The sequence below is a fragment of the Sceloporus occidentalis genome, unplaced genomic scaffold, assembly GCF_023333645.1.
Source record: "Sceloporus occidentalis isolate IW3139 unplaced genomic scaffold, rSceOcc1.0.p SCAF_1, whole genome shotgun sequence".
Lineage (NCBI taxonomy): Eukaryota > Metazoa > Chordata > Lepidosauria > Squamata > Phrynosomatidae > Sceloporus > Sceloporus occidentalis.
The window spans coordinates 275,334,408-275,358,296 of record NW_028316981.1 but is presented as its reverse complement, the minus strand read 5'-3'; the positions used below and the strand labels follow the sequence as shown (position 1 = coordinate 275,358,296).

At 38.6% G+C, this 23,889-nt stretch overlaps 1 protein-coding gene across 2 annotated transcripts in view; it reads right to left on the bottom strand.

Annotated features, from left to right (window-relative positions):
• MAP1B (microtubule associated protein 1B) overlaps positions 1 to 23,889 on the bottom strand; it is a 95,251-nt gene that overhangs the window by 29,716 nt on the left and 41,646 nt on the right. For both annotated transcript variants that reach the window (XR_016277596.1, XM_089494014.1), the window contains exon 3: positions 1,608 to 1,690. Coding sequence is in view for 1 of the 2 variants with exons in the window: in XM_089494014.1 (XP_089350140.1) it covers positions 1,608 to 1,690 (83 nt within the window). In the remaining variant the exon portion in view is untranslated. The remainder of the gene's footprint in view (positions 1 to 1,607; positions 1,691 to 23,889) is intronic.

The window sequence follows — 23,889 nt, the reverse complement described above, 5'->3', positions numbered from 1 at the left end:
TGATAACACCGTGCTCCATGTTTCCGGATGATCTGTCCCAGCGGCTTCATGTAAATGTTGAATAGCACGGGGGACAGAATGGCACCCTGAGGGACGCCAGATGTCAGCTCTCTTTTCCGAGAGCAACTGTCCCCCCAGCCTCACCATCTGAAACCTTCCTGAGAGGTAGGATCGGAACCACTGGAGTGCAGTGCCCCCGATACCCAATTCTCCCAGGCGTTCCAGAAGGATACCATGGTCGATGGTATCGAAGGCCACAGAGATGTCCAAGAGCACCAACAGGGTTACACTTCCCCTGTCGATACTCAGACGAAGATCATCGACTAAGGCGACCATGGCAGTCTCTACTCCGTGTCCCACTCTGAAGCCAGTTTGAAATGGGTCCAGATAATCGGTTTCATCCAAGACCGATTGGTACCTGTGTCTAAAACAACTTTTTTTTTGAGGGGAGGTATTTGAAAAGGGGTGACAAAAGAGGTCTACTGGCAAATCACAAATCAGCACACTATTTGGTCTGGGTTATACCTGAGAGTTTTTAAAGAGTATAAAAGTAAAACTGCTAATCGTTCAGCAAAAATATTTCACTTGTTCCTGCAATAGCTTTCCAAACCAGTGGTCTAGAAAGCATTTAAAAAAAAACTGTGGAGTGCAAATGAACTGACTTTGGTACAAACCTGTGGAACAGTTCATTCTATCTGAGCTCTGAATCAAGAAACTGATTCAGAGCTCAGGTAGAATCCTTTGCCAGAGGATGATATTTCAATGCTGTCAGAAGACAGAGTTGTCAGTGTGCATTTCAAAGTCCTTTACTTGAGTGTCATTGCAACTCTTGGAGTGTTCTGTGATTCTAAGGGTGTACAATTCCAGAGAAACAGTGAAAGTACACTAGGCAGAATAGAAAAGTATTTGCTTTACTTCCATGTTGAATTCAGAGGCTCTTTTGTTCTTGCGATGTAAAAAAATCATGTACGCTTATGCACTGACATTCTTGTGTACATGTTTATATGTAAGGATATTCAATTCACATTATATGTGTGTGTGTGTGTGTGTATTGTTTTGTGTGTATCCCCCCATACATTGTAAGCCTCATGAGCACACAGATTTCTAAGGCAAGATACATTCTGTTCCACTTTGTTGTCCTGGGAAGTGTGAAACAAAAATATCTGTACAGAAATGCAAATCAAACAAACTTCTTACTCCTCCCAAATTTCAGAATTCACTACTCCCCAGGCTCAGAGGCAGCATAGCTCTGAATACCAGTTGCTGGGGAACAGCTGATTAGACTAATTGTCTTCCTCTTCTCCTTTTGGGCCTCCATAGACTTCTCATTGAGCACTGAGAGAAACAGGATTCTGCCTTTGGTTTGATACAGCAGGGAACTTATATACTGATCATCTGGTTTTTCTTTATAAGTAGAACATCCACCCACAGAATCTTAGAAGAGAAAGCTAGATAGATATATTCAAATTAAGAAATGCATTATTGGGATATTTAAAATTTATGACAACTAATGAAGTGTAGTTATTGTTGTCCTAGCTGCAGTAAAATACAATTATTGTATGTCTACTGTGTAGAACACATTCAATTATATATTTTTATGGCTTTACCTCAGTGCTGACTGCTTCATCTGAAGGGTTAATCAGGACTACAGTTTCTAAGACATCACTTCTGTGGTGAAGAATTTTCTGACCTGCAAATATAGAAAAAAAGGATAAACATGAACTGGGAGTCTTGTAATTCCCTGTATTCATTTATTGCCTTAAAGTACTTTGTCTTCTAAGTGCAGTTTCTTCAGCAGGATCAGTCCTGTACCACTACACTTTCCTCTGTCATTTAAAAAATACTATGGATTCATGTATTAAGGTTTTCAAATGGAGCAGATAACAACATTAAGCTGTTGAAAACAAACAAATTATGTGTGATTTTGTCCCACACCAGACATTATTGGAGTAAGCACAAAATGGAAAAACAGCATTTGTCATCCTTGGGACCACTCCCACAACAGGGTTTTAACATCATTGTTTCAGCTGGGAGGAATTTAAGACCAGGCTAACTGCAACCTCAAAGAGGACTTTTTCCGCAACTGCTCCCAGTCTGTGGAATGGCCTGCCAGACGAGATCTGCCAAATCAACAACTTAGACAGTTTCAAGAAAGCTGTCAAGACAGATCTCTTCCGGCGGGCCTTTCTGGAATAAAGAACCCGGCCACTGTCATCTCCATATGTGTTTGGCCTACTGTTTTAGCTAATTGTTTTAAATATCTATGTTTTAATGTTTTTAGGTATTTTCATTCTAATTGTTTAATTCCTTTTTTAAGGGGGTGGGAAATATTGGTATGTACTATTTTCATTTTAAATTGTACGCCGCTTTGATTGTCCAGACAAAAAGCAGGATATAAATAAAAAGTTTGTTATTATTATCCTTCAATGTCCCTTTCATCTGGCATCATTCTTATTGGTTCTCTGAGAAGTGCATTAAAATTAATAAGCAAACTACAAGAAAAGAGATTCCATCTAGATCTCAGGAAGAACATCCTGACCGTAAGAGCTGTTTCACAGTGGAATGTGGTGCCTCCGGGTGTTTTAGAGTCTCCTTTTTTGGAGGTTTTTTAACAGAGGCTGTATGGCCATCAGTTGGAGGTGCTTTGACTGGTGTTCCTGCATGGTAGGGGGTTGGACTCAATGACCCTGTGGTCTCTTCCAACTCTATGATTCTAGCACTTGTGTTGTGGTGCTGAAGGGAATGTCATCCAGGCAGCCTCACTGGCAATTAGTCTGAAACCCAGAAAAGAAGCCTGGTGCATTTTTAAAAGAATAATTACCCTTGACTAAAAAGAAGATATGGAAAGGAAATTATAAGAAAAATGAAGGCTGGTGAAGGAAACTGATTGCTGGGTGCACTTTGGAAAATATGTTCTTAAAAGTGTTTTCTAAAAGGTTCAACACATTTCTGTTTATTTATGCAAGGTTCACCTGACCTGGATGTTTCATTTCATAAGTGCATATTGTTAGTTTTGAAAGAAAGATTTGCTGAAAAGGTTGATCTAATCTTTTTTGTGTGCTATAGGAATCTTTCCCTGTTCTTCTCATATTATGTCTATCTCTGGCACCAAATTTTCTGTTAAAAAAGTAATGTCCAAGAACACATCTACTTCATTAACTGAGGTATTTTTGTTGGTTTGTACCTTTAAGTCTTTTACAACTTATGGTGACCCTAAGGCTATCATGGGGTTTTCTTGGCAAGTTTCTTCAGAGGGGGTTTGCCAACGCCATCCTCTGAGGCTGAGAGAGTGTGACTTGCTGATAGTCATCCAGTGGATTTACATGGCCAAGACCAAACTCTGGTCTTCTAAAGTTATAGTCCAGCACTCAAACCACTACACCACTTTGGCTCTTACCTGTAATCTTAACCTCCCAAAAGTGAATTGTGCATTGTTGCTTTCAAAACTACAACACTGGATGCTACAGGCTGCTGGCCTGCCATACAAAACACAGCTTTCTGCTGTTCACCTTGTCATTATTTCAACACATAAGCAAAAATGTACACCAGAGCCACACAAGGCACAACAGAAAACCAGTACATGAACTATGTCATCTTGCTTCTCCATTATTTAATGTGAGGCCACACTACATTACAATGCTATACTGTATTCTATCACAAGAGTAGTGAAAGTATCCCCTGCTAAGTCACTGACATAGTATAACTTAGCTAATTGTTAACTGGCAAAATGAATTAAATAGATGTAACCATTACCTGAAGGAGGCTATAAAGGCACCACATCCTGTCTGATATTGGAAGCTAAGCAAACTCAGCCCTGGTTGATATTTAGATGTGGGACCATCAATAAATACCAGGAGCTGTGGGCTATATTTCAGAAGAAGCAACTGACAAAACCACCCCTGAGTATTCCTTGCCTAAGAACACCCTGTGAAAAATTCATGGGGTTACCATAAGTTGACAGACAACTTGAAGGCAAATATAGAGCTTAGAAGTAAGCAAGACTGTAGCCTAAAATATGTCTTAGTCCGAAAACAGATGGGCAAAAAAACCTGCCTTTCGCTCATCTGCTTCAGCGCTTAGATGTTCAGATCATATATCTACCATTTAATGACAAGATCTCTAATTTTGTATGATTTCTGTAAACAGAAATCTCCTACAACTATGCTGCATAGAGGGGGATTTAGAACTAAAATTGCTTACTTATTATGTTTGCCTGTAAGAGACAAAGTAAAGTGAACCACCTTCTGTATTTATAGGACCCTTCTTCTTTTTAGCCCAAATGTTTTTAAAAAATGGAACAATGTGTAATACTCAAGTATGCCAAATTTGTACTGAGACAATGCCTTCTGTTAGAGATGTCAATGATCAAATGAACTGGATTTTTCCCTAGAAAGTCAGTTTCTGGTGACTTTGGTCAAGATATCAAATGAGTTTTTACAATGATACTGATTTTATGTTGACTCTACTCTATGGGTCATTCATTTCATAGACAATGTCATCTATTTTGCATAATATTTTCATATTGAAATCATAAATGTGCATTGGTGTGGCTCTGACCCTGCTTCCATATTGATATTTCTGTCATGTCCTTTTGTTACCTAAATTGCTATATTTTCCATCAAAAATCATGGTTGGATTCAATACAGCAAACGAAATTCACCATAAGTTTTTATGAAACTGAATGCCAATTCCCTGCTCCCTCTCTTTCCTCTTTTAAATGTTTAAAAATAACCTTTATTCGCTTATTATATTTGTATCTTGTCTTTTCACTAGAAAATTACACTCAAGTATCTAATAAACAACACCATTTCATTTTAACAAGAAACAAGTTTAAAAAAAACTATTTTAAAAGACCTCTTGAACTTTCATTGCATCTTGACTTTTCATTGAAACAGTGACAACAGGACTGAGCATAACTCAGAAGGTAAAACCTTCCACAATTTGGGAGCAAAACAAAGGAAAGTCCTCCCCCGTGTGTCTATCAAGAGAAGAGAAGAGCCATGGTGGCACAGTGTTTAAATACTTGTATTGCAGCCACTCACAAACCACAAGGTTGTGAGTCTAATACCAACCAGGGGCACAGGTTCAACTCAGCCTTGCATCCTTCCGAGGTTGCTAAAATGAGTACCCAGCTTGTTGGGAGTAATTGGCTTACACGTTGTAAACTGCTTAGGGAGTGCTTAACTGATAAGCGGTATAGAATGTACTTGTTATTGCTATTAAGCCCATCTCTGTGGATATCCTCAAGAGACTCTCTCCTGCAGATCTTGGCAATCAGGTTCATAATAAAAGAGTCTCTTGCAAAGTCATGCCCCAAGCTGCTTAGAGCAATAAAGGTTAAACTATCATTGATTGAATTTCTAGTAGAAATTACACAAACATAAATACACCCTAAACTTTGAAAGATGCTTCTTGTTTAAAAAAAACAACATAGATAATATAAATCATTTAGTCTCATTCAAAAAAAGTATAATGTTCAACATGTTAGTAAAATATAGCAATGTGCCTTCACCTGGCTATTTTTTAATACCTACTTCCCTATGACTTTAATGCTGCACTTCTATACACAGTTACCAGGGAATTACTGCCACTGAACACAGTAGGATTTACATCTGAGTAGACAGGGTTGCCATAATTCAGAAAATGACTTGAAGGCACACAATACACAGACATGCTCATGATTGCTCTGTATCATTTCTGATGGTATGAATAATATGTTTACTGCAGACATGACGCCACAAGGGGCTTAACAAATGTTAGTGTCAGCAAAGCTCTCTAATGAATCTTCTGCTCAGTACAAGTGAATAGAAAAAATGAACTATCAGCAAATGGGGGAAGGACCCTTTGTGCACCTGCTAATTAGCTTTGATGCACAGAGACCCCCTACTTTGTCTTGCCTTCTGGAAATGCCCTTAATTTTGTAAAGAAAAAAAAAGCAAAAATGCTTTGAAAGTACACAAAAGTTTCTCTTTCCAAGATTCCAGTCTATTTTCAATCCATTTTTTTAAAGGTGGGGAAAAAACATATGGGATGCATACGCATTTGGAGAAAATGCTTTGCATAATAAACATCAGCCTCAATGTCTTGTTTAAACATTTTTAGGTTGACAGGAAAATTGGCCTTCAATAGGTATTATTCTCACTGAGGGCAAGCAAACAGTACTATATAGAGATTACATGAAACAACAGATGGCTCTGGTATCTCTCTATTTCTCAGTCAGTCAGACTCTACTCTATATTAATGAAAGCTGATCATTTTTCAGAATTTTCATGGACTGCTTTATGTTCACTGTATGAAACTGCACTTGAACAATTCAGTTTGGAACAGCAGTGGATGAAGTTCCAACTCTGATGCCAGATGAGCTGGAATGCTTACTGAATGCTATTCATCATTCAAACAGTCCCATTATAGATGTCTGATCGATCTGTGGACAACACAGAGTGGACAGTGCACAAAAGCACTGTCTTGGTGTCCCCACAGCTTCACGTAGACGTCAGCTAAAGGATTAGCTGGGGAAATTACTCCAACTTTCTCTCACACCCCTGTGTGGTTTGATCCAAGCAGATAGGTTTTCAATACTTCACTTCTCCAGTGAATAAAAACAACGTATCTGTCTCATATAAAGCCCTACTCTTATTGCAAGCCAAGACGAAACAATCCTAAGGATAGTAGTGAGCACATGAATGGAAAAACAATGCAATGTGCTGATCAGCATAATAAGAAATGACTAGCATAGTTCAACAGTACAATCAGATGTGTAAAAACAGGAGCCTGTCTCCAGTCACAGCCAGCCTTATTTCTAAGAGCATAAAGACAATAAAGCAGATAAATGCAAACAGGTAGTATGATTTACAGAAACTGTACAAAGCATGGAGTAATAGAAAAGTAATATTTAATTAAAATATTAAAAAATGAAAAGTAGATTCAAAAGAAAAAAAAAGAATAAAACTAATTGAATTTCAACCTAGTGCACATGTGAAATAAATGAAAATACTCAAGAGGTGTTACAAGTTATTATTTGTTGTCAGTGCATTCCTGCACTGGGTATCACTGGGTGCAGGGAGTGGGGCTTCTTAAGGTAGGGCTTCTGGTGAGGCTTTTGTGATCGGGTTTCAATGGGCAGGATTTCTGCAGACTTTTGCTCCCTCTCTCCATGCTGGACCTTCCTTTTTCTGATGAGGAAAAGGACAGGATGACACGTGAGGGACGGAGCAAGCGTGGGGGACAGTGCACATGCAGGGGGATGGAGCACCGCACACAGGGACAGAGCGGCCATGTGGGGGAGTTGAGTGATGCCCGTGTGAAGGTGAAGGAGTGTGGGGATGGTGCAGGGGGGCTGACCAGGTTTCACCCCCCTTCTAGGGTGTCACCCATTGTGGGCTGTACCCCCCCCACACACACACACAAAAAGTGGGATAGAAATATTAAAAAAACAGGTTAAACTATCACTCCAGTGATGCCACTATTTGCTTTCAAATTGATTTATGGCAATCCTAGGAATGGGCCCTGGTAATCAACTACTCTGCTCATATCTTGCAAACTCAGGACCATGACCTCCTTGATTGAATCAATAGACTTGTGCTATGGTGTTCCTCTTTTAATAATAATAATAATAAATAATTTGTTTTATTTATATACCGCTATTCTAAAGATCATAGCGGTGAACAGCAAGTAAGCTAATTAGAAAGTAAGCTAATTTGCCCCCAATAGTCTGGGTACTCATTTTAGCGACCTGGGAAGGATGTAAGCCTGAGTCGAGCTTGGGCCCTTTTGCTGGTCTTGAACTCACAACCTTGTGGTTTTGAGTGAATGGCTGCAGTACAGGCATTTAACCACTGCGCCACCAGGGCTCTTTGCTTACTGCCTTCTACCTTATTATCTTCTACAACTATTTCTACCAACATGGTCAGATCAGTTAAATGCTGCTCACCTGCCAGGTATCGACTCACATAAGCATTTTATCAGGGCGTATCTAATATATTTGGACTCCAACTGTACATAATTCCTAGCTAGGAAAGATGGCCTCTGTGGGGCAATACATCTGGAAAATGGGCAGGATGTCTGGAAGTCATAGCCCAAAACATCAGGACTGAACCAGGTTAGGGAAGGCTGACTGACAGGATCATCCATTTATCTAGACTTAACTTCAATGAAGACTCCACTGTTCCCAACAGTTTTTCTTCCTTTGTTTTTCTGGAAGGCTTTATAGTTTCAATTATATTTAATCTAGAACAGTCTTTACACTTGTCATTATTTATCATGCTTGTCATTATTTTATAGATTATTAGTAGCATATGTGCAAATACGGTAGAAACAAAGTCACTGTTCTTTCATATATTTAAGTCACTTCCATCTTGCCTTTTTGTACCAGCATATTCAAAACAATTCACAATAACAGAATATATATATATATATATATATATATATATATATATATATATTAGATGGGACATAAGGGTTGGCAATATGTGTACTTCCAGATATTGCATGACTCTCAGAAAGCTGAGTGCTATAGTCCAATATTTGGAAAGCCATGCATTTCCAGTGCCTATCAGTTTATTGATATGTTATTTGTATATTATTATTTACCTGTTTATTGCACTTACACCCCACCTTTCTCCCAAAAGGGATTACAAGGTAGCTTACAATAGCTTAAAAAACAAAGACAGTTAAAACACTGATAACATTGATTATCAGTTTTATTACAAACATGATTAAAACAGTTAAAAGGAATTAAGTTTCAGCAAAAAAGTTTTAAAAGTACAGCACACCACATTCCATACATATTGCAACTGCATAATTAAATTTCAAAAGGCTTGCCTAAATAAGAATGTCTTCACTGGCCAGTGGAAAGACAGGAGGGAGGGAGCCAACTGGTCCTCCTGTGGAAGGGAGTTCTACAGTGTGGGAGTAACCACAGAGAAAGCTATCTCACAAGTCTTCTGCAAGCACACCTGTGAGCATGGTGGGACTGTGAAAAGGCCCTCCCCAGCAGATCCTAATACACCCTCTGGCTTATGTAAAGCGATATGATCTTTCAGATATTCTGGACCCAAGCTGTGTGGGACTTTAAAAGGCTTCAAAACCAGCACTTTGAATTCTGCATGGAAATGGACTGGTAACCAATGCAGCTGTTTCAATGGGTGAGGAGGGTCATGTGATCCCTGTGCCCAGCCCTTGTCAACAGCATGGCTGCAGCATTTTGAATTCACTGAAGTTTCAGAAAAGTTTCCAAAGGCAGCTCCATGGAGAATGTGTTATAGTAGTCCAGATAATATGTAATCTAGGCATATGTTGCCATAACCAGATATGACTTCTCAGAGAATAGCCACAGCTGGTGCATTAGTTTTTAACTAGTGGCAGCGAGGAAGGATTTCTTTGCTGCTGCTGCCACCACCACAATGGCATAGCCTTTCCACTAAGCTCTAAGCCATGTTCAATCAGACTCACTTCATTTAAGCCATCATCACTCTAGTCTCTGTCCCACTGATTCCATCACCACCAGCTCCCTAGTGAACCAAGGGGCTTGCTTGGCTCCACTTCATGAGAGGGAATACTTAGGAGCAATCTTGTCCACTACCTTGGCCATTTCCTTATTCCAGAGATCAGCCACAGTTTCAACAGGATCACTTGCCAAGGCAACAGAAAGCTCCCTGAAATCCCTGAGGAATACATCCGGATCCATAAGCCTCTTGGGGTGGACCATCTTAATCAACCCCCCACCCCTGCAGAGGCTCTGAGTTGCAGTGAGTCTAAACCCACCAGGTAGTGATCAATCCATGACAACAGAATTGTAAAAAGTTCCTGCACATTCAGATCACTGTTATCCCATCCTGCACAGAAAACTCGGTTCATTCACAATGTGTCTTGCAGTATGGGTGGCACTAGATACTACTTGGGCCAGGCCCATGGTTGTCATAGAGGATTTAATGCAATTCCATCACATGATTTATATAACAATCTCCTCTAATACCAGAATTTGTCAAAGTTGCTTTAACACATCAAAAACAGTGAAAGTCATTGGACACTACAGTTGTTCTTGTCATGAATTAGAAAATAAAGTAAAAACTGTTTTAGAGAGAGGGCATAAAGAGAGCATCCCTTCTCAAATTCTGGAACTGGAGTACATAAGGCACAAAAATTAACTAAGGAAATGGGGCAGCAGAAAACAAAGCAAAAAATCAAACAGTTTAGTGGGCTTGATAAGCCCAATGAAAACACCAAAGATTTATTAGCCTGTTACGAAAAATGCCTGTAAATATAGATACAAAGCACTTTCAGCTTTAAGTAAAAGCAAAATGAAATATAGTAAGTAAATAATAGATAAAACTCCCCTACGCTAAATGCCAGGTACATTTTAAACTTGCCAAGCAAATATGATGCTGGAGCAACTAGACATATGTTTCTGTCATCTTGGAATTTAAAACAACTCAGACTTTTTAAAGCTCTGAACAGTATCCATGAACATTTTTACTCAGAAATAAGTACTGACAACTAACTTGTTCTCTAACAAATGTGTTTGAGATTGTGGCCCACATGTTTCTTTTTATAATTTCAAAATGAAAGCTGGAACAAATTTTGCAGGATGGTTTATTCCACTGATGTGACACTTAACAAATGATTTGAGAAGCAACCTTCCCCTTCACATAGTCTGCAGTGTAATCTAAAAGCAAAGCAAAAACTGGGTTTATTATGCTTTGCATCTCAACACTGACACCTTGTTAGTGCAATCTGAGATCATGCTCTCACTTGCAGGTGGCAGAAAGGCCTGGGAACACATATTTGGAACAAAGGCTTTGATGCACCTTTAACAGGAACTATGTGGGCCAGTGTATTGTGATTTATAAGTCATGCTAAGTTGAACAGACCTCTATGTGAACTTTAAGAGAGAGACAAGAGTGTCCTGCAATTTGCTGCTACATTTTAAAAGGTCGATGCATGCCATCTACTCTCAACTTTCATCAGAGGTATCAGCTGCCTGGGGAAAACAGTCTGTTGTAGATTGTTTTGATTAGTGCCTGTCCACTATAACACTTTGGGGATTCTTTTGAACACTCAAAGCATTTCCCATGAATACCTCTAGAGTAAATGCCATTCTTTAAATCAAGTTTTATGCACCTAATGCTCTTGATTGCCAAAATAATTGTATCAGGGGGTTTTGTACTAAATATTGATTTGCTGTGTCATTTGCCAGCTTTATGTGACATTTCATTTGCTATCAAATGGCTGTCATTAATCAACTATAGACAAACCACTGACCTTTTTGCCCCCATTAGATACCACAGGGGACAAAGTTCCCCTCATAAGTGTTGTATGTATCACACCTTCAAATGTTGTTTCTATTCGATTTCAAGTCATGCTGGAAAACCAAAACAAAAGCAGCATCCACTAAAACAAAAGTATAACAGCAAAAGCTAAATAAATAAATATTGCTTTTCAATTATATTTACTATCGATAGCCCCATCTTTGCACAAGTGTCAAATGCAGTACTTTGCTTACACAAACTATTGGATGACCCACTGCACAAACCTGTGTTGCTTTGCTTCTGTGTCTTTTCCACTGCAACAGGACCAGTTTGGCAATGTGGCACAAAGGCACAACAGAGACCACCCCCAACTGCATTTTTAGTGTGCACAGACACAAAAGCTTAGAGCCCAGCCAACTAAAGACTGGAATGTATATTCAGGTTGAAAACATCTCTCTTTTGCTTTCAACTTCACATTAGCAGCTTTTTCATAAATAATGCATCCTAGATTAAAACATATTTCCAGCATCACACACAAAAGGCTGTCAGTCTTTCAGAAGTTTGGCTAGTCCTTGATCATAGCCTCTGCTGAAGACTGATATTCCTCAGTCCAGCGGAAAGATTATTTTTCTCCTTTTTTGTGCCTGAGAATGTCTTTTGGGAGTATATGCATGCCTGGATGTTTGCCCAGTATGACTCCAGGGATAACTCCTTTAAATGGTTTAGGCCTTCACTTTGTGAGATTTTCTGTGACAGTACCAACAAAAGGAACAATATGCCCAGAACAAAGATGATGTGGAGGGAATAGCAAGTCCCTGAAGGAAAAGAGATGTGGATATCTCTATAAAATGTTCTAGTAAAAGATTTCAGAGGGGAAGGAATTCAAAAAGCTGAAGTAAGAATGACAGGACAAGATGCAGCAAAGTGAGTAATAAAATGGAACTACATAAAAATTTATTCACCTTTACTTTTGTTTTGTTTGTTCACCTCCATTAGCGGTTAGTTTTATGTAGTATTTATTTGTCTTTATTTAGTTTTTTTAAAAAAATATTAATTTTTATTTGTACAATAAAAAGGTACCATAAAAAAGGCTAAAACCTTACAGAATCTTACAATTATAAAACAATCTTTCAAAACTTTCAAAAACTACCTTTCTATAAAATCTTATACAGTTTAGCTTGTCTGGAGTAAGTCGGACCATAGTGATCCCTGGCAAGTTGGAGGGTGAATAGTTATAAAATTTATGTTAATATAATTGATGAAGGGAAGCCATTTTTCATGAAAAGATTCGTGGCTATGCTGTTTTGAATTGTATTTCATGTTATCTATTAATTTCTCCATTAGCCATTGGTCTCCAGGACACACCAAATTAGTGCTGGATTTACTTCTTTCCCAAGAAGTAAAATCTTTTCCTTGACCTTGTCATCCACACTACATAATTATAGCATTATTATTGCAATTTAACTACCATGATTCCATCTCTGGAATCCTGGGGTTTCTTGTTCGGTGCAGTGCTGGAGCACTCTGGTTGAGAGACCCCTAAACTACCAATTCTAAAATGGCCTAAGGCCCCAAACATGGTGAAAATGATCTCCATGTCCCTTAGAATATCTGGGGGAATTTGGGGGAGTAAACATGTGTGGGAAGGATGTTTTGTTTTTGCAGGAGCAGGTGTGATGGGAGGGTATGAATTTCCTAAATCTAATGGGGGGGGGGCACTACTGTGCTCTCTCTCTAGCCTTCCTTTCACATTCCTTTCACAGTGGGCCCACTCATCCTACAAATGTGGTATCACCTCAAACCTGCGCTATTAACTTAATGGAGCAGGTGTTCATAATACTTCTTAATACAGAGAACATGTTCATTTTATTAATAAAACAAAACAAATACTTAAAGTTATAATGATGTATGTGCATGTGCATCTTTCTGTATTTCTCGATCATATTACACGTGTTTTCATCAACAGAGCTACCGTAAGCAAAGCAGCTAACAACACATAAACACTTCATCGACAAAATCCTGATTACCATAATACAAAAGCCACTCGATGACAAAACACAACTTTAAAAACTGCAACAAAAGTTACAGCACTCAGCCAGTAAAGCCCTTCAACAATATTCAAGGGCCTGCATGAATAAAGAGATCTTTGCTTGCCAGCAAACATCTCCCACAGACCCCAAATTTTAGACACCTGCTTTGCTTTATGCAGCCATAAGATATTGATTATTCCTGCTTTAATACTCCCTTCATCCCTAAGACAATGAAAGGTTAAGTATGGATTCTCCAGAATCCCATAACAGATGCAGAAGTCAATTCTAGCTTATTAAAAATGCATTATTATTCCTCCAGCCTTGAAAACTGGCACTCAGCTGAATTCTGCAGATCCATAGTTCCTTTTCTATGTACAAAAAAGATATATCTAAAATAAATGTTTACTTCATACAATACATAGGCATGAAGAACAGTTCTACAGACTTGGGAAGAATGACACCATCAATGTCATTAGTATAGCACCATGGAGATATCTATTTAAATTTTAAGGAGATATGGGTATGAGGCACATTGCTCCTCCAAAGTGTGTGGGGGCAACCCTACACAGGATCTAGAGCAGTGGTTCCCAACTTTCCCCATTAATACACTTCCTTATGTTGTGATGACCCCCAACCATGAAATTATTTTCGTTGCTACTTCATAACTGTAATTAAATAGGTGTTTTCCAATGGTCTTAGGTGACCCCCATGAAAGGGTCCTTCGACCCCCAAAGGGGTCCCGACCCACAGGTTGGGAACCACTGATCTAAAGGATGAGACTACAAGGCTTCAACCTAATTTGTGGATTGCTACAAATGAGATATCCTTTTATCAGTAAGTTATAATTTTTGTCCCATCAGGCTTTGGGGAATTGATTCACATAAAAAGAGCTTTTCTTCACATGAAGTGTGCTATAATACTTTTAATCTTTGTTTTTAAATCATATTTTAAATGGTTTTAATTCTGTAGATCAGTGGTGGGATGGGACCCCTGGGAGGTTGTGGGAGTTGCTCAAGGGGGGGCACAAGACCTCCTCCTCCTCCCAAACAGCTTTATGCGTAAAATTTACACATGCATTGAGTTAAATATTGAATTTATGAGTAGTCTCTGACATCACTGGCTCTTCGACTTAGTGCTGGAGATGAGCACCACACCTATGGTCAGACACGACTTGAATACCTTTACCTATTTCCTTATAAAATGTTAAAAAATATGAATATACATGAATGTGGAAATGAAAATATGCACACTAAATAAACCAAATATTTTTTATTCATATACAGGGAGGGGGGATGTGCGCATGTAGATGTAAAGTAGGGTCCCAAGGATAAAAAGTTTGAATATCACTGCTGTTGACTGTTCAATACTATTTTAATCACAAATTTTAAATGTTTTATCTATATCTAGTTTACTTGCATTTTTCTTAATCTTGCGAGTCACCCTGAGTCCCATATACACAGGTGGATGGAGGGAGAGATAGAAGTGGCCAAAGAGGCCCAGTGACTTTGGTAGACTCCACACTCACATCATACCTTGCATTTGCACAGCACCTGGACTGTAGTGGTGGAAGGGGATCAACCAACAGCTGGGCTCTCCAGTGAATGGATCCTTGCCCTTTGCCATGTAAAACCATGTAGTATGTGTTGCCCAACAAATGATGTGACTAATGTGGTGGAAAACAAACTAAAAGTACTTACAAATATCACATGTAGCTATTAGTACATTCTATTGTGTCATTAAAATGGCATTTGATACAAGTCAAAATAAAACTATATTAAGGAACTTGATTTTTATGAATTCTACTAAAAGTTAATAAATCTGTATCTTCCTAAAGTAAAGAAAATATTGACCTAAAGTTTACAAAATCAAATCCTGATGTTTTGAATCATCTTCTGAGCAGTTATTGTTCTTAAGCTTTCCCACTTCTTCACATTACTAGCAAACCCGTTTTAAAAATTCAGTTTCAAATGCCTCTTTGCGGTTCTCTCACACTGAACCACTTGGGTTTATGCAGTATAAATAATATATTATAAAGCCTTAGAAGGTTTTCCATCATTTTAATATATTTATAAAGGTTCCCTCTGTCAGTCTGCAGCAAGTACTATAAATTGATTTTCTGAGGTGCTTACAGATAATAAGAGCCACTCATCTGCACTTTGCAATACTTGATTTCAGCCAGAAAGCTCACAGAAGCTATTTATAATCGTAAAAGAAGGCTATCCATGGAGTCCTATATCCTCATCTGTTTTAGTTTTGTTCAATGAGCTGCTTGGCTAAAAGCAAATATTTCTAAACCCAGCTACTATCTGAAGAAAGAAATATGTTCCAGAATCTAAAACTGTAACATTAACTTAAAACAGTTCTGGGGAATTCGCAGGGTGTTTTTCTTTCACAATTTTGTATAAGCTAATGTAGCTAAAGATCTTTTTCAGTTTTTGAATCACTCAAAAATTCCGCACTGAGGGTGCATCTACATCCTATGGAATCCTAGATCTGCAGTTTTATAAGGTGTTTAGCCTTGTCTGCCAAAGATTGCTGGTGCCTCACAAAATTAGGATTTTATAGAGTAGAGCCATGGCAGTTAAATGGCATCAAACTGCATTATTTCTATAGTGTAGATGCACCCCTGGTCTCCCGGAGCCTTAGTCCAATATTTGAACAGTGTTTTGATAAACTTTGAGAAGTAAACCTTTTGACTAAGTTTTGCCTTTGACTCGCCTTAAGTCAGAAACATTTTAAAGGCACACAACAACAAAAAGTTGTTTTGTTTAGGGGCTTAGGCTAAATCCAAAGTATTCATTTGGCCATTGCATGCAGATATTTTTTGCAGTGGACACCTACACTTGGGGAAAGTAAACCTGAAATGTCATGTGCCTTTCCTCTGCTTTTCTTCTGAGCTTAAAGGGGAAACAACACTTCCCCAACCAAGGTTATGAAATAGGTTGTTACCGTTAATACTTCTGTTGGACCATCTCTCATTCTCCTAGTTTGCCTATCTACCTTTCAGTGAATTTGTTCCTTCCAGTCCCTCACTTTTCCTTACTTGGTTCACAAACATTTTAATATGAGCTTGGAGTATTCAAGTAGAAATGTGTTGTTTCATTTCTATGAAACATTGCTTTTGCAACAGCTCCACTGGTTGCCCATCTGTTTCAAGACTCAGTTAAAAGTGCTGGTTAGGATCTATAAAACCTTATACAGCTACAATCCAGGTTATCTGAAGGACTGTATTCTCCCATCTGAGCTTGCCCATGTTTTGATGTCTTCAGGGAAGCCCCTTTTTTCTGTCTCACCAACTTCACAGGTACATCTTGTGGCAACAAGGCAAAAGACTTTGTTGGTGTCTTCTCCCATGTTTTAGAACTCCCTAGGAAAAGGTTAGACTCATAAGCTCCCTGTTCTTTTAGTAGGCAGGCCTTGGGGACTGATTGCTCAATACAAATGAGCCTTTAATAATATGCTGTATTGTTTATATTTGTTGTTTTTATAATGTTCATATTTTTAGTTGTTTTTAATCATAATGATTGTCCAATTATATTTTGATTATATTCAATATAGTGAATATATTTCAATTATATTTTTAAATTTTGCATCATGTGCCCCCCCCCCTTTCTTTAGCTGTTTTAACTTTTGCAATCCACTTTGAGGCCTGGACTGGAAAAAAGGAATGTTCCCACTCTACGGAACTCCCTTTCATGGGAGACTAGGCTGGCCCCCTTTACACTGGCCTTTTGCCGGGAGGCAAAGACGTTTTTATTTAAACAAGGCTTTTAAAATCTTGCAGGATTGGTTTTATTGGGGGATGAAGGGGTTGGTTTTAGATTATCATATTTAACTTTGTATGTTTTAAATTTTATATTTGTAATTTTTTTACATTTTTTACAATTTTAAGTGTACAATTTTAATTGTTGTTTTAATGTGTTTTATATATGTTGTTAACCTCCTTGGGTCCCACTTTGGGAGAAAGACGGAATAAAAATAAATAAATAAAAGCAAATATAACAACACTACTAGTACATAGGCCTCAAACATCTACGAAGTTACAGCCCATTCATTTCCCACTACATCCTTGTAACTCAGTATTTACAAATAAAAAACAAAACATTACTTCTATTGCATTTTTATCTCAAAAGAACCACTAAACCTTATAAGCAACACATAACTAATGATTATTCTACCTGTAATATATATTTTCATATATGCATGCTGCTATCATCATTGTTTTTCTTAAGTAAAGTAACACTGTTATTTATAGTGAAACAAGTATTATTCTTAAAATGTTACTGGGGGGTTATTTGGGGGGATTTTTGCCATTTTGGACCATGTGTTTAAGTGGCTTTTCAAATTCATTTTAAAAGTAATTAAGATTATATGGTACTCTTTAATGACTGGTAATCTTAAATTACCTTAGAATCATAGAATCATAGAGTTGGAAGAGACCACAAGGGCCATCCAGTCCAACCCCCTGCCATGCAGGAAATCACAATCAAAGCATCCCCGACAGATGGCCATCCAGCCTCCGTTTGAAGACCTCCAAGGAAGGAGACTCCACTACACTTCGAGGGAATTTGTTCCACTGTCCAACAGCCCTTACTGTCAGGAAGTTCCTCCTAATGTTGAGGTGGAATCTCTTTTCCTGCAGCTTGCATCCATTGCTCCGGGTCCTAGTCTCTGGAGCAGCAGAAAACAAGCTTGCTCCCTCCTCAATATGACATCCCTTCAAATATTTAAACAGGGCTATCATATCACCTCTTAACCTTCTCTTCTCCAGGCTAAACATCCCCAGCTCCCTAAGTCGTTCCTCGTAGGGCATGGTTTCCAGACCTTTCACCATTTTAGTTGCTCTCCTTTGGACACGCTCCAGTTTCACAATGTCCTTTTTTAATTGTGGCGCCCAGAACTGGACACAGTATTCCAGGTGGGGCCTGACCAGAGCAGAATACAGTGACACTATTACTTTCCTGGATCTAGACACTATACTTCTATTGATGCAGCCTAAAATCGCATTGGCCTTGTTAGCTGCCACATCACACTGTTGACTCATGTTCAACTTGTGGTCTACTTGGACTCCTAGATCCCTTTCACACGTAGTTTCATTCAGCCAGGTGTCCCCCATCCTATATCTGTGCTTTTCATTTTTCCGCCCTAAGTGCAGTACCTTACATCTCTCCGTGTTGAATTTCATTTTGTTAGCTTTGGCCCAGTTTTCTAGTCTGTTCAGGTCATTTTGAATCTTGATCCTGTCCTCTGGGGTATTAGCTACTCCCCCTAATTTGGTGTCATCTGCACCTTCTAAAATAACGAGTAACAAAATACTTAATGTTTCAAGTTCTGTCCTAGGGTACCAGTGTGCTCTTGTAAAATGCTATTTAACATGGCTACCAAATTACATCAGCTGCTTTCTTCAACCTGCATTCATTAAACTCTGCCAAATATAGAAAACACTTGGTGCTTCACAAGTATGCAAACATTAAAAAAGAGACCAGTACCAATTCCAATATGGGTTGATTATTCTTGAACTGATGTTTCACTTACTGTACTTGGTAAGATCATTCAGGAAGGTTAATTCATGAAATATCAGAAATAACTCTGGCAGTTACTTCTGTTAAGTGTCTGCATTTGATTACATCAACTATGGCTATTACTTCACAGAAGATATATTTTTAAACTTTTCCTTGTTTTTCTTTCTTTAGCAAAGGCACATACAAATGCATACCAAACACTACTCTGGACAGTGTGTAGCATAATTTATGAAATGGCCATTCTTTACTATGGCCCTACTTCATGAATAGCTAAATACTATAAATAAAAAAACAGAGGTCCAGTGAAGCTGACAAGTAAGGATTCAACACTGAGATGATACAGACTAATATAGCTTTCCCCAATCTAGTGCCACAGCTTACAAACGTTACTTCTTTAAAATATTACAGTTAATTTTTAATATTATAAATAAGAAAACAGAGGTCCAGTGAAGCTGACAAGTAAAGACTCAACACTGAGATGATACAGACGAATACTGTATAGCTTTCCTCAATTAAATTTTATAATTTTAAAAATTACAGTTTCCAAAGAGGGATTCGGGAATTCTGTCCAAAAAATAATGTTTCCAGGCTCTGTTTGGTGCCTTCCAAATGTACTGGCTGCAATTCCTGTCATTTCTAGCCAACATGCCCATTGTCCATGCTGGCTGAGAAGGACTAGAATCACAATCCAACAATTTAAAGACTGTCAGAATTTTTTTCTGTATCATTCTTTGAACCTCTAACAGCTTCTATTCCTAATAAAATGAGTTATTTCTTAGACTGTACACCATGGGCAGGTTTACTTCATTTTATTGTTTGTATGTACAGTGCTGTGTAAATTTACAGTGCTATATAAATAAATAATAATTATAACAACAACAACAACAACGATGGTCCAAACCCCCTCTATTATCTCTAGGTTGTGAGCTTCGTGTCCAACAAACAAGCCTGCATTAACTAGAGTAACTGAGTCTGGTGATAGTCGGGATGTATACCAAGGTGACAGAAAAATTCTGGCTTGTTTGGCCTGTGACTGGTTGGCTGGATCCTTTCAAATTGTCATGGCTAAAAAGGATAAAACCTGAGCTTTAAAACTTCTTGTTTAGATAGATTACTGCACGTGGCATTTAAACCACGATTAGAGGTGAAAAGGGGGACTTTGGTGATACTCGTCCCACAATGACACCTCTGACCTGTAGCAGCTGGATCCCCCAAGCATGGGTAGAGTGTCTCCAGTCCTTTAATTGAGGACCTTATTGCACACACAATTTTCAACTTTCTGGGGACAGAAGGAGGACGCTCATGTGCGCGCGCGCTCTGCAGAAAACGGAGTTTATCGCACATGAAGACGTCCTCCAAGAGGCCCCGTTCCGTCCCCCAGCGCACACCCGTTCGCGTCCAGTCCTGACGGGCGCCATTTTTTGCTGACGGAAGGTAATCCGTCAGGCAAAAATCACAGAAATGCACCCATGTAGCCAGGTATCCCGTTTTAGTGTCAGACACAGTGACAGGGTTCCATTACCAGTGGACAAACAAGGGGAGAAGGCAAGGTGTGCATGCTGACAGCAGGCCCCTGGGCTGATGCAAGGATGGGCTCAAGGCCTTATTTGCTATTGTTTTGTGGTGTCTTTCTTTAACTATTGCTTTCTATGAGATCCATGCCATTGGCATGCATTGGTAGACCAAACTGTTTTTTGAATACTTGTGTATGTGTTGGACTCCAACTCTGGAAACCAGAGTTTGATGTCCAGTTCAGCCATAAAATCCACCGGGTGGCCTTGGCCTTGACCAAGTAACATTCTCAGGGGAAGGCAATAGCAAACCTCCTCTAAATAAATATTGCCAAGAAAACCCCCATGATAGGGTCACCTTAGGGTTGCCATAAGCTGGAACTGACTTGAAGGCGCACATCACACACCACCACCACCACATATCATGAATGGTGATGGTTGTTATTCTGTGTTTTGATCATTTCCTGTTCACTTTTTTCCTTGTAAAAAAGGACACTAATATATAAAGTTACCTGTGGTCCAAAAGACACTGCAGAAATAATCCAGTTTTTAACTGCCCTGGCTCAATGCTAGGGAATTCTGTGAACTGTGGTTTTGTAAGACATTTAGCCTTCTCTGTCAGAGAGCCCTGGTGCCACAGCAAACTACAATTCCCAGGAGTCCTTAGCACTGAGTCAGGGCAGTTAAAGTGATTTCAAATTGAATTATTTCTGCAGCATGTTTTGGACCTTTGTGCTTGTTCCAAAGGGCTTTAGTATTCTTTTACTTGTATTTTCCATTTCTTTCTGGCTTGGGACTCTGGGACAGAAAGTGCAAGGTTTTGCTCTTGTTATCTAGAGTCTAGGGTTGTCATGTAACATCTGAATTGGACGGAAAATAGTGTCAGAAGTGTACTTTGCCAGGTTTAATTTAGACTCAGGAATATATTTTGTCCTCTGGCTGTCCTTCACAAACCAACCTGGAGAGGACAAATTTAAGGGAAACTGAGCTAATTGTTTTTGGGAGTCTGGTACAGACCTCTCCTTTACATTTGCCTTTTCAGTATTACAATGGTTAATCTTTTAAAGGAGTCACATAGTATCTAAAAATATCACAGCGTTTATATTTTACAAGAGGAACACTTGTCACATTCTCTTTCCCCCACTCACAATCCACTGGTTTTTCAAAAGCAGTGTTCAGTCTTGCAAGTCACGAAAGCCTCCCTACTACAACTTAATCCTATTTCTTCTGCTCTGGCACATAGAGATATTGCTCTCTGTGCTACAGTATACTTCTTAATTGAATTAACTGCCTTGAATCCTCCAAGGTAGGAGAAATAAAATTCTAGCAATTTCCTCCATAGAATTCTGTTGCATCAACTACAAGGTTAAATTTAAAATATCCATATTTGGACTAATTGTTGCAGCCATCACATGTACAATATCAGGAAGAAAAAGAGTCTTGATCAATAAAGAAATAAAATAAAAATCAGTATGTATTTACATATTTTTTTTAAAAAAAAAACCTTGAGTACTACCAAATGAAGATTAAGATCAATAAAACTGTATTAGCCAACCAACCAAACAACAGCAGGATTCATTTCAACAATTTCTTTTGGTTATGATACCACAGGAAGAAAAAGAAACTCTCTTTCTCATAGAAAAAGTAATGAAAGGTCTTCATTCAGGCCCGATACATACTGGCACTTTATGCCGACCTGTGGGCGGACTTAGGGTGCAGTGTCCACACTCAGGACGCTGTAACCCTGCCTCCAGGGCACCATTTTGGCATGCGCCAATCCACATGGCTTGTGCCATCATGTTCCAAATAACTGTCAGAATCATTTGCCACAGTGCATTTATTTCTTTTTTTTAAAAAATCAATTTTTCTCAATTATAAGAAAAAGAATTTGAGCAGTTGCATTTTGTTGAAAATAGACTGACAATATATTAGACTTTTTTTTCATAAACTCAGTTCCAAAATACACATCTACTCCCTTTCCTGTTGCTCAAAGAATATTCATCACATTGCTCCCCACTCTCTTAAACATGTTTATATAGTATTTTATTCTCCACTGCATTCTGGCCACAGAAAGCTGCATCTAGTACAAACCACTAAGAATAGGCAATTACTGCTGCCTATGGAGAAGAAAAGCTCACTAGAACAGAGTGGCAAATTTCCCTTGGGTGACCTTAGGAAGAAATGTAAACGTCCTTTCCCCTGCAGGAAATGTGGTCATAAAATATAGCCAGTCTTTTCATGCAGGATAAATCCATGTGAAATGTTACATAGGTGCAAAATTGACAAACCCAGGGGGGAAACTAGAAAGAAGAAAAAGAAAGAAACTATGGAACAGATGTTCACAGAAGCTTCTCTAATTCCTTAGTTCCCTGTGGTTCTCTCTTCCATTCTTCTACCAATTATGACTGCCATCTAAGATCTCTAAATGATGGATGGCTAAATGATGAGTTTTCTTGAATTTTCTTATTAGGACTCTCTCATTATTACCTCTGTCCAGCAGATGCATGGGAGACAAATTTCTTCTGATTTCATCTCAGAGAATGAGTGAACCATTAGTTCAAAAGTGTATCAAGAGGCTTCTAGATGTTCCCCTTGGAATGTTTGTCAATGGAAGAAAAAGCACGCATCAAAGTATCACAGGCCTCTCCTTATTTATACCAGGCCTCAAGAGCTCAATTAACAGACAAGGCCAACAACATGGGTGGTATCAAAGACTGTGTCCCTGAGGACTAAGGACCTTTGAAGTATCCTGCTATAACAAAGGGAGCTGAATCATTTCTGAGGTTTCACTCAGTTCTTCTGTGACCCAGGAGCCATGGAGGTTCATTATTTTCATAGATATAGCACTAATTATGAAGTCATTTGTCTGAATTATAAGCATAGACAATTTGTGTAGAGGTGGTGGCCTTCAGATGTTTCAGGCTACAGCTTCTAAAATTTCCCAAATGGCTGGAGGAAGGAAGGCTAAAGCATTATTTTGATCACATAAGATGCACATCTGGTGCTTTGTTTTTTCACAGCATTCTCCTTCCAGAACCATCCTACTGAAGCCCAATGAAATGAGTACGATATTTCTGGTAGAAGGATTTTCTGAAGAGATAATTAGCTGGGGTGTTAGTCTTTTAAAGATGGGGAAATCTGTTGGTGTTATATATATTTTTACACATTTGAATTTTTAAAACTCTAAATTTTTTCTGTCACAAATATGAAGAAATGTGAGGGCTTTTAAAAAAAATTCTTCAAAAACAAACAAAAAATAATTATCTCCAATCCCATCAGTCAAATTCCTGCTATTTCCTGCATGGAAAGGGCCATGTTTCATCTGTTTGCCATGTAGACATTTTAAATAAGAAAAACAGATGTGCCATATCTAACACAGCACCACAAACCTTGTGGGATGCAAAAGGATTCAAACATAGACCTTGAAAGTTCCAAACTCTTGCCCTGATGGACAAACCTGACAATTTCTGTCTCCCCCACATTCATTCCTCCTCCAATATAAAGTTTTTTCATACACCAGATATATAAAAATCTGCAACCAAAATTTTGCCAAAAATTAAACAAACTTCTTGCCCATCCC